This window comes from Vigna umbellata, chromosome 11, assembly GCF_029865625.1.
Source record: "Vigna umbellata cultivar VRB3 chromosome 11, Vumbellata_1.0, whole genome shotgun sequence".
NCBI lineage: Eukaryota > Viridiplantae > Streptophyta > Magnoliopsida > Fabales > Fabaceae > Vigna > Vigna umbellata.
In genome coordinates this window covers 28,615,903-28,627,812 of record NC_142175.1, presented here as the reverse complement: position 1 = coordinate 28,627,812, position 11,910 = coordinate 28,615,903, and the positions used below count along the sequence as shown (strand labels likewise).

Genomic DNA, 11,910 nt, shown 5'->3' with positions numbered 1-11,910 from the left:
ATATTTTTAATAAAATAATAACATCACAAAAAATAATAAAACAGGATATCATTCCACCTATCATAACAAAACATCATTGTTTTGGAAGTGTATCTTAATCTTTTATAACATTACACAATAATAATAAGAACTAAAGCACCACCATGAGGCACCTAGCTATCAGCATATGCATAATCTCTGCACCTTCCCACCTTCTCTGCAGTGCATTGTATCCTTCTCTGACACTTTTAATTTGTTTATTGTACATATTATGCTTATTTAATTGGACAAATATTTTTTTCTTTAATTCGTTTGAGAAAATTAATTTAATTTCTAATTTTTATTTATTTCATTCTTTTACTTTTAAAAAAAATTGTTAAAATAATATATCTCACGTTCGTGATATTTTAGTTTTTTGTTTTTTATAAAAAAATTATAATTCAAGTCATTGTAATGTTACATAAGAATATTTAGATTCATATGTCAAGTTTTCATACAATATCAGTATCCGTTGGTAATTTTTTGTTTAGTACCCGGTCTTAAAAATGTAGGCATTTGGTATCTATGTTTTGAAATTTGTATCAATTCAATCCTATCCAGTTAACGGTGTTATAATTGATGCGAGAAATTAAGGACGTCGCATCAATTATAACACCGTTAACTGGATAGGATTGAATTGATACAAATTTCAAAACATAGGTACCAAATGCCTACATTTTTAAGACCGGGTACTAAACAGAAAATTACCTCCTAACATGGGGACTAAGTAGGTAATTAAGCCTTAAAAAATCATTGAATTATGAAATTAAAATAAATTATTAACCAAAAGAAATAATTGAAGCCGGTGCTGGAAAGATCAAAAACAAGAAGTGAAATGAAGAGAGACGCTCTCTTACGTAAGACAAGGGATTACCTCGCTGTTGAATACTCACAAACTTCGAGAAAAATTCATTAATTAATAAATTATTAAATTAATTTAATAACAAGAATAATTTAAAGACTCTTTTCCAAACTTAGGCTGCACAAACACAAAACACTCTAGAATCAGGTTTCTCAATTTCATTCTCATGTTTACTTTTTCTATCCGTGGTTTTAATTTAGTTTTTTTTATATAAAAGTAAATAAATTTGGTGGCAAAATTAATGGAACATAAATTTTTTTAAAAAACTACAAGTGGAAGATGACGACATTAAATGAAAATTCATACACTTTTCACACGACTTTTGTGAATTGAATTGGTGAGTACATGTTTAACTTAAAAGTTGTTAAGGAGAAACGCCATTTTCATAGAATGTAATAGATTACATTTTATTGGAGTCCTTGGAGCTGACGAGTTATTATAAGTTGTAAAAAGATAAATGACTTCTAATTTCTTTAATAATGTAATCAATTATAGTATACTTGCAATCTATTGTTGTGGGAATTTTTTCCTTTGATGTGCAACTCTAAAAAGTTATAATTACAATTTAATATAGAGTGTCCTTATTAGAGTGGACACATTCCATAATTCACGAAAATCCTAATTAATTAAATGATTATGTTATTAATGATAACTTTTTAAGAGAAAAAGATGTAAAATAATAATAAAAAACAATTACATGTTTAAGAAAAAAATTCTTTTAATAATCAATCATATACAATCTATTATACACAAACTATAATTGATTACATTTAATATTATGAAAATTAGAAGTAAGTTAAGTCAGACATGACTTTCAATTAAAATTAAAAGTTGATAATCCCCCAACAACTTCCATAAAATGTAATTAATTACAATTGTAATCAATTACATTTCATGGACACTGTGTTCTTTCTTGACAACTTTTAAGTTGAGCATGGTGCTCTGACTAATTGATTCACAAAAGTCGTGTGAGGGGATGTACAAATTCTTCATTTAATGTCATCCTCTCCCAACATGACTTGTCTATCTTTTAAAATTTTCTCATTTATACAATTTTACCACTAGATTTGCCTACTTTTTGTAAACAAAAAATATGTATATTTATAAAAATGACCATTTTCAAAAGAATGAAATGAAAAGTAAGGTAAGGTGTAGTCTTTGAATAAATAAGTTATTTTATTTAAATGAATAATGATTCTTAATAATTTTTTAGAAATAAAGTGAGTAAACGTGTAATGAAAAGAATGGTGAGTGAGAGAGAAAAGAAACAACATGTTGAGTGATGGTAGTTTGTGGTGTGACACATACATAACAATGAATGAGTCAGACATGTACACAAGCTGCCACATAGTGAAGGAGAAGACCTATAATGAATTTTGTCATGATGGATAAAGAGCACACACCGATGAGAGTGTTACTGTTGGTGTTGTTGATTATGGTGTGATATCGTGTCTATAATGGTAATACAAATGATGAAGCACAAAAGATGAAACCATCCTTGTGGGAGTGGTAAAGACTAAGAAGAGCTTATTCTGCTTAGTCAGAATTATTTTTTCCTACTGGTTGGTACGACACGCTTAAACACCTTTGTAATCACACATGTTGTTTCCTCCAAATATAGAGTAAGAATGTGTTAGGTTTGTTATAAACTTAAGTGTGTTAGCAGTTGTGGATAGTTAACTGTTGTAGGTAGCTAATGTACTAATCGTTGGAGTCTAGGAAGTTAATAAGTTAGTTGTTTATAGATGTTTTTGTCTATTTTGAGCACAATAGTCATGAAAATGTAAGTCTATAAATTGTATTGTTGAATACATGAATGAAACAACAATAAGAGATGGATAAAAAAAATCACAATAAAGAGAGGTTAATTGTCTACAAAGTAGTAGTATCAAGAGCCAATTAGCTAGAGTGTTTAAATGAGAAAAAGAGAGCTAGAGAGAGCTTGAGTGTTTGAGTGAATGAGATGGTTATTGGAGTTGCTGCAAAGCAATCAAACATTCCATCATGTATACTGAGTAGTTTGTAGTATAACAAGTGTCATATCCATAAGGATTTGGTAAAAAACATAATGTTCTAACTAGTTAGATTGTGAATGAAACAGTAAAAGGATTGCATATAGTATAAAACATAAATATATGTGAAAATGGAGTCACTTGGCAGTGAAAATACGTTGTAAAACAATTTGGAGTTGAAAATGATTAACTTTCAAATGGTAAAAACATATGTTGAAGCTCGACTACACCACTTTGTCCCTCTCTTATAATGGGTCAGTTATTAGTCATGGAGATGCCATTAATCATGTTATGAGAGTTCTATTTGAATGTAACTTTAGGTTCATTCTTAGTACCTAGAGCCTAAGATGGACAAAGTACCCCTTAGAGGAAGGACCGAGGTGTGTTAGGAAGATGGACAAAGAACATCTCATAAATAATCTCAACACAACAACCACCTATGTAGGTACAACACCAATACAAATTAAGATCATATGGAGGTAATTAAACAAGGTTATGAAACCCTAAGAAGGTATAAACCTATATACCTTAGACCCAATAGACAAAACCCATAAAGGTACTATAGATAGTCATTGTTCACGAGGTATATAGGCATAATCATTTTCATTGCTATGTTTCCATTTGTAACATATGTTTATCTTGAACATCAGAATGTTTTATAAGTATCCCCTCCACTTCAGACACTCCAGTCACGTTCAAAGATGACATTGTGGCCTATAAAAGTAAAAGATATATCAACTTGAGGAGTGCTCCTACTGACTCTTTTATTTAGGACACCTAAGTTATAACGGAATGAGACATAAAGGAGTTACCTAATAAAGAATAGCTCAACCTGAAACATGTAAGTGGATACATGTAATTGCGGATACACTAGTGCAGAACGGGCTATAGACGTCCGTTCTGTGGGTCTTTTGACGTCCGACCTCCAACGGACGTCTATGTGGGTGACGTCTATGTAGACGTCCGTTGTGTCAGGCCGGACGTCTATATAGACGTCCGTTGTGTTAGGCCGGACGTCTATATAGACGTCCGCTGTGTCAGGCGGACGTCTATATAGACGTCCGCTGTGAACCTCTCGGACGTCTATACACTACTGCAGAAAGGGCTTTATTAGACGGGTTATTTAGGGTTATTTACGGGTTATTTAGGGTTATTTACGGGTTATTTAGGATTACAGGGTTTGGACGTTTGTTTGTGCACTGCAACACGTCTGAAGAGCAGATTCGAAATGAAAATGGAGGGAGATGGAGGAGTAAATGACCTAAAACGTAGGCCAAAAACGCCGCCCAAGAACACGCTACAAACTGCACAAAAATACACAGAAAACGACTTTTAATCGGTTCAAATGAAAGATATTTCATCACTGAACAATTTAATCGGAATAAAAGTAAGATTAAATGGTCCAAAACAGATAAAAACCAACCTGGAAATGCAAGGCGCAGAGGGAACTCTCACGGGTTCGCATAACTCCTCGCGGGTTCGCGTTTTGGTTAGTAAGTCTTTATTTTAAACGTCTTTTGAACGTCCGTCCTGAAGGGGGACGGACGTTTAATATATATAGACGTCCGTCCCCCTCCAGGACGGACGTTCAAGAGGCTGACAGAGTAGTTGAACCTGTCAACCCCTTGAACGTCCGTTAGAGGGGTCGGACGTCTACTGTATTATAGACGTCCGGCCCCGTCTAGGACGGACGTCTCCACACTCAATTATTTACATTTATGCCACCGGTCAATTATTTACGTTGGGGTTTTGGTGGACGGACGTCTATGAGGTGACGTTAAAGATCAATTTTGCACTAGTGATACATCTTAATCCAACAAGAACAAGTGTGCTATTTAAATTTTTTTTAGAAAATAAGACAAAAGAGAAGGCTTGAGTGGATTATGGAAGAAGGAAATAAAAGTTTTAGAAAATAGCTTGAAGGAAGCAGCAAAATTAGCACCTAAAACCGTAATCAATGCCAATAACTTATCTTAATCTCATGCTGAAACCAAAACACACCACGAACTTTGATCTCATTTATTTTCTGTTGGTACTGTCTTATAAATATTTGTAACCACTCTTTCATGTTATTTATGATACTACTGATTAGATGAATATAGTATCATAATTGTATCCCGCATAAAACTTAAAAAGTACGATGCATAGATGTGAGCTTCACACTTATGTGTTAATTAGCAGATTAATTAATATAAGAGAAATCATAAATTTTTAATGATTTTTTTACTTAAAATTAAATGGGAGAAAGAAAAGAGTTATACTTTAAAAATGGAAAACTGAAAATAGATTTTATTGGCGAACAAAAAATAATGAACAATCAGGAGATGGATGAATTGAGAATGGAAACTTAAGTCCTCATGATAATGGCTCTGAGTGATATATGACATGGACTAAGTTAACACAGAACTTGATACACTGACTTGGAGAAAATGTAACACAATAAGACTTTTAAAACCAATAAGGTAAATAATAGAAATATCTACTAACTAGTTAAGGCTACCTGAATCATTTCATGATCGAATCAAAACTTTTGATACAAGTTCAACAAAAAGAAAAATCTTGATGATGAGTACAGTATGCTAGCCATGCATGTGTGTAACTAATATGGAATATAAATTATATATATATATATATATATATATATATATATATATATATATATTAAATATAATAATGATGATGCATATAATTTTTTATTTTTGAAAGAAAGTTAAAGGTAAAAATAAATAATATTGCATATCAATACATTTTTAAATTTGTATCGATAGGTACATGCCTACCGACTGGTCAACCATATAAAAAAGTGATCTTGGGAAAATCACAATCTGGTAAACCGAATGATCGAGATGTTCAAACTTATGGTTATTCGGTCTAAACTTTTTATTCACATATTAACAAAGTAAAAACATATTTAGATAATATTGGGCCGCAATTGGACCAACTCTATTAAGCTTATATAAAAAATAGAAGTTAAACTCTCTTTTTTAAGGTTTAATGTCTCGTTAAAGTGTCTATTTTTTTCCAGAATCTCAAATAAGTCTCCTTCTTTTTCGGCATCTCAATTGGGTCCTTATTTTTGAAAAATTGAATCAAACAAAGGTCTGCTTTCAAATTGATCAAACGCCTTTAAGGAGGGTGTTACGTGACATTCTGACAGTGTATTTTTAATTTATGTGGCATTAAAAATGTGAATCAATTGTATTTTTTTAATTTTTGAATTAAAAAAGGAAGTGTACAGAGTGGAAATATAATTTAAATAAGGGCAAAGTTGGGAAATCAAATTAAATTAAGTGCTGAAAGCCCTATTCTCCTCTACAATTGCGAAAATGAAATCAAATTGGGAGAAGTTGAGTTTTAGGGCTCCTGGGAATATATATTTAGGATGGAGGAATCGCAACTCCTAATGTCGTTATCACCCGTTACCTTGAACATAAATGGTATAATGTTCAGTACTTTAAGATTGAATCTGGTGGAAAAGTAAAAGCTAATTAAAAGTTGTTTCCATAAATAAACTCTGAAAGGTGAAAATAATCAGAAATTGATTTATAAATTTTCTGGAATTTGTGATTAATTGGTCGAAAAGACAGATAATTTGAACAGAAAGACGATGAAGCAGTGACATAGGAGGTAAAAGAAAAAGAAGCAACATGTACAAAAAGAAACTTGTTGAGCAGGAGAGTGAGAGAAAGAATGGAATTAGAAAAAAAAACTAAGTTATTTAAATCCTTACTTTACAATAACTTCCAAACCACTGTGACTCACCTATCTACACTAAAGTCTGCAACCTGACTCGACAAAACAATTGCAACAGTTAAAAGTTTGATTGCAGTGGCTGCTCAATACGCGAAAAAAAAAACAAAAAAAACAAACCTAAATACAAAAGCACAGAAAGCCTAATCCAATATTCAACAAAGAGAACGGTGGTAACTGATTAATTTGTTCATGACTTAGAAAGGGAAGAGGAAGAAGGTGAAGATAGATCCGTTGGGAGGGTGTTGTGTAATAAGAAGAAGAAGCGAGATGAGGAAATGTCGATCGAGAAGTTACCCCTTTCTCTACAACAACGATTTTGTTTTCTCCCACGAACCCTAAGACTCACTTTCCCTAATTTCAATTTCAAAAAAGAAAGGGCTGATGCACTTATTTTAATTTCTTTTGCCCACTTTGACCTTGTTTAAATTTTATTTCCCTTATGTGCACTCCATTTTTTAATTCAAAAATGAAAAAAAAATACACTTCCTTTTTAATGTCACCTAACGTAACATCCTCCTTAAGAACGTTTTTTTGATAAGAAACCTATTTGAGATTTTGGACGAAAATAGAAACCTAACGAGATATTAAACTTTTTTAAAGAAGATTTCTCTTTGAATTTCATTAATGAAAATAAAATATATTTAGAGGAAAAGTCTCTACTAAAGATATTTATTAATTTTTTTAAATAAAAATAGGTTATAAACAAAAGTAATGAAGTTAAATACTTCAAATATATAGTCTGACGGAAGAAAACATTTTGTCATATAAGATGTATGTATATATTGTTTCTTAGCTATTTTTGTTTCTATTATTTTTGCGACCACAATTTCTCTCTTTCACAACTCGTGTTCAAGCTTAGCTTTGCCCTCCACCGTCGAAGAGAAAAATAGAATCACTTTCCATGTACATCCTCCCAAAAACAAATTAAATATAAATGGAGTTATTCTAAATTTACTATTCATCGTTGCACACTTTTTTTTTCTGCACATGATGCACTGACGGACACAAAATCTCAAACCACAAACTGGAAAATGACAACGAACATGATGAGTTAGCGACTTGACCCGTGAAATCATTAACAAAAAGAAAAAAAGGGTTCTCTAAAATGTTATTAATTATCAAATCCCACGAAAAGGATGCTTATTTATTTAAGACTTCATTGTCCATACGAGGCATATTCGAATTATACAATGCATCATGGCCCCCACAAAATTTCTGAAATCTCAAAAACTCTGTAAGCCTCTAATATCATTTGAGGTGTCCAAGCCATGCAGGAACACAGAATCAATCTATGGTTGCCACGTGGAATCTACTACACTACAAATGTTGCATTCCCAGTGCAATGTTTTGAAGCAATTCAATAATTCACTGATAATGTTTCATTTTAATGCTTTGTCCTTCTGATTAACCTTGCATCTTGGTCATTCAAACTCCAGCAAACCTCTTCAGTCAGGTTTCTTCATTGCCTGGTTAGTTGGTTCCTTTTCTCACTTTCTTCCCTCTTTTCAGTGGTCCTGGTTTGATGTGCCATTTTTTCAAGTGTCAATTGTTCTTAATAATTCAAGACAGTTTTTTTTTTGTTTTTTTTTTTATTTTAAAAAAACATGGTTTCCCTTTTCATTGCAATGATGCCGCCATCTTGAATATATGAAAAAGCTCAGAGCTTTGGACTCATAACACTGAATAGAAATGTGTTGCTTCAAGATGATTTCAGTTGAGGAAGTAAGAAACTTTTTTGTTCAGAGTAGGTACCAAAAATGGCAACTTTGACTGCTTCGAGTAACTTGATCTCTGGAAGTTCTCATGCCCAACATGGACCAACCGCATCATATGAGTCTAAAGCAGTGGCAATGAGATTGAAATCTCTAAAGCACACCAATACTCATAATGGACTGAGAATTTTGAACCCGGTGGATGAGCTACTTAACCGGACCCCAATCAAAACCAGCTCAGTACAAGCTAAGAGGAAGGGACTTCAAGGCAAGAATGTCAAGCCTAAAGGTGTAATCATATGTGGCATGAATTTGATTTTTGTTGGAACGGAGGTGGGTCCATGGAGCAAAACTGGTGGGTTAGGAGATGTTCTTGGAGGTCTTCCACCAGCATTAGCAGTAAGCTTAATGTTATTGTTTTATTGATTGAGATATTTGAAGTTCTTGAGAGCAAGATTCCCTCTAATTAGTCCTTCTCTAGGGTTATGGACATCGAGTTATGACTATCGCGCCTCGTTATGACCAATACAAAGATGCCTGGGATACAAGTGTTGTGGTTGAGGTATGTTCTTGACTTTTCAATTTTGTGCTGATAGAAGAGGTTTTCACCCAATTGGGATCTGCTGATTGCAGCTGAAAGTAGGGGATAGAACTGAAAAGGTTCGCTACTTCCATTGCTATAAGAGGGGAGTTGATCGTGTCTTTGTGGATCACCCTTTGTTTCTTGCAAAGGTTGGAATATTTCTTAATTTTTCTGTCATACTGTTTTGCTATCAGATACTTATTACTGACTGAACTTCCAGGTCTGGGGGAAAACCGGAACAAAACTTTATGGACCAACTACAGGAGATGATTATGATGACAACCAACTACGTTTTAGTCTATTTTGCCAGGTTCTATATCGCATCCTTTCGATATTTTCAGTTTCTATAATCTTTTCGGTAGAAAACTTTTACTTCCAACCAGAAAAGATTATAATAAAACTAGTATTTTTTCCTCAGATACACGTTTTAACTTGGGAGGAGGTTTCACTATTCTACTAGCTTCACAGATTGTTAGACATCATGTTATTTTTATGGCGGTGTGGCACATTTTAATAGAATATAAAAAATGTATGTAGTTTGCCACTGGAAATATTCTCTTTGCAACATGTTTATAAGTATTAATATGAAATTCTGAGTGCAAGAAGCTACTTGCAGAGTTGCGTGAGTTATGTGATGGATGAAGCAGCAATATGTGCTCTTTATAATAACTGATCTACATCTAATTTTTACTTTCCTTATTTTTTCTCTTTGAATTGATCTCCAGGCAGCTTTGGAAGCACCAAGAGTTCTCAATCTCAATTCCAGTAAATATTTCTCTGGACCATATGGTATGGACTAAGTTCATAGATGAAGTTCTTCAAAGCTCACAACAACAGAGAATATTTTGTGCATGATGTTTAAATTTTTCTTTTGCAGGTGAAGATGTAATTTTCATTGCCAACGATTGGCACAGCGCCCTTATCCCCTGCTACTTGAAATCTATGTACCAGTCAGTAGGCATCTATAAGAATGCTCGAGTAGGTCTAAATCACACTGGCTTGTTATTCTATGCATGATCAACTTACAAGCTCTTCAAATTTTCTTTTTGGTTGTTGCTATTACCAGGTTGTTCTATGTATCCACAACATTGCTTACCAAGGAAGATTTGCATTCGCAGACTATGCACTTCTAAACCTCCCTGACCAATTTAAAAGCTCCTTTGACTTTATTGATGGGTATGTTGCTCATAAGTTGCGAATTGTAACCATTGCAGACAGCTAAAAATTTTAACCACTTTATGTTGTTCTAATATTGCAGGCATCTTAAACCAGTGGTTGGAAGGAAAATCAATTGGATGAAAGCTGGAATTATAGAATCATGGTTTGTGATAACTGTTAGTCCAAACTATGCTATAGAACTATTGTCAAGTCCAGACAAAGGTGTGGAACTGGACAACATCCTTCGCAAAATTGAAGAACGTTTCATTGGAATTGTGAATGGCATGGATGTTCAGGAGTGGAATCCATCCACTGACAAGTATATAGCCGTCAAATACGATGCTTCAACAGTAGGAACTTCTTTTAAGAGTTAAAGTATCTCTAAATGTGTCATGGCTCATAATAGAAACGAATAAATAACGAATTCCCCTTCTTAGGTTTCGGAAGCAAAGGCTCTTTTGAAAGAAGCCCTTCAAGCAGAAGTTGGTTTGCCAGTGGACAGAAATATTCCTCTCATTGGTTTCATTGGTAGGCTTGAGGAGCAAAAAGGTTCCGATATTCTTGCAGAAGCCATTCCCCAATTTATCAAGGAGAATGTTCAGCTGGTAGCCCTAGTAAGTATAAAATGAAAAAGAAAGGAAGTAAACAGTTTTTTAACCCTTCAAACAAAAGAAAAGAAACAAGAAATCTCATTCAAGGATGTTTTTGTTGATGTTTTAGGGAACAGGAAAAAAACAAATGGAAAAACAGCTTCAGGAACTTGAAATAGCATACCCTGACAAGGCCAGAGGAGTGGCAAAATTCAATGTTCCCCTGGCCCACATGATAATTGCTGGTGCTGATTTTATATTGGTTCCTAGCAGATTTGAGCCTTGTGGTCTCATTCAGTTACAAGCTATGCGCTATGGAACAGTATAATCCCTGCTTTGACAATCCTTCATATCTAGTGTAACATTTCCCAGCCTTTACATTTTTCTTCAACTTTTATTCTTCACTGTGCTAGGTACCTATTGTTGCCTCAACCGGTGGATTAGTTGACACTGTCAAAGAAGGCTTCACTGGATTTCAGATGGGTTCCTTCAATGTTGAGGTAATATCTTCCATCGGTTCATAATCTCCAAGTGTGCCATTAGAACATGAACTTCTAAGCACTAACCATTATTCTATTTTTCAATATCTAGTGTGAAGCTGTGGATGCTGCTGATGTAGATGCTATAGCAAAGACTGTCAAAAGGGCCCTTGCAGTCTACGGAACTCCAGCTTTCACAGAAATGATCAAGAATTGCATGGCTCAAGATCTTTCATGGAAGGTGAGTGAGAGCAGAACTACCTGAGTGTTACATTTTATAGATTAAGTTTAATGATCAACTGTAGACCAGTTTTACAAACTTATCATACTATATATCTCTCTTTAATCTTGGTAAATTTGTTTTGGAAATAGGGACCTGCTAAGAAGTGGGAGGAAGTGCTGCTAAGCTTGGGAGTTCCTGGCAGTGAACCTGGAACTGATGATGGAGAAGAAATTGCTCCACAGGCAAAGGAAAATGTGGCAACTCCATAATAAGACCATATATGTGCAGGAAGCCTTTTTAGTGAGTCTCATGAAGTTCCCTAAGCCATTTGTTTCTTATGGTTCTATCCTACTTCCATTTTTTTTGTTTTCTTCAAAATATATCATAGAAATTAATGTACATGGACTCCGTGATTACACTGTTCGGATCAGTGTTTTCAACGTATTTATAAGAGTATTTCTTCAAGATTAGCATGCATAAATTAAAGCGTTTCTTAGCAAGCTATATATGATACTGGCTA

General features: G+C 33.8%; 1 protein-coding gene across 2 annotated transcripts; it reads left to right on the top strand.

Moving 5' to 3' along the window:
- Positions 1–7,956: 7,956 nt before the first annotated feature.
- LOC148191419 (granule-bound starch synthase 1, chloroplastic/amyloplastic-like) lies at positions 7,957–11,860 on the top strand. Of its 2 annotated transcripts, none has more exons than XM_088102136.1 (14): positions 7,957–8,114; positions 8,389–8,756; positions 8,839–8,919; positions 8,991–9,089; positions 9,161–9,250; positions 9,666–9,729; positions 9,818–9,918; positions 10,007–10,116; positions 10,199–10,448; positions 10,536–10,712; positions 10,819–11,010; positions 11,102–11,188; positions 11,280–11,408; positions 11,540–11,860. In XM_088102136.1, the coding sequence occupies exons 2-14, from the start codon at positions 8,403–8,405 to the stop codon at positions 11,657–11,659; spliced, it is 1,854 nt and encodes a 617-aa protein (XP_087958262.1). In that variant the 5' UTR covers positions 7,957–8,114; positions 8,389–8,402; the 3' UTR covers positions 11,660–11,860. The 2 variants fall into 2 exon arrangements, with proteins under 2 accessions (XP_087958262.1, XP_087958263.1); XM_088102137.1 differs by having other exon boundaries at positions 7,959–8,114; positions 8,394–8,756.
- Positions 11,861–11,910: the final 50 nt, after the last annotated feature.

Excerpts from the sequence above, each read along its gene's own strand:
- LOC148191419 (XM_088102136.1), top strand. The coding sequence starts at position 8,403 with ATGGCAACTTTGACTGCTTCGAGTAACTTGATCTCTGGAAGTTCTCAT. Across the intron at positions 9,251-9,665 it reads GTTTTAGTCTATTTTGCCAG|GCAGCTTTGGAAGCACCAAG; the intron begins GTTCTATATCGC and ends ATTGATCTCCAG. Across the intron at positions 11,189-11,279 it reads TGGGTTCCTTCAATGTTGAG|TGTGAAGCTGTGGATGCTGC; the intron begins GTAATATCTTCC and ends TTCAATATCTAG.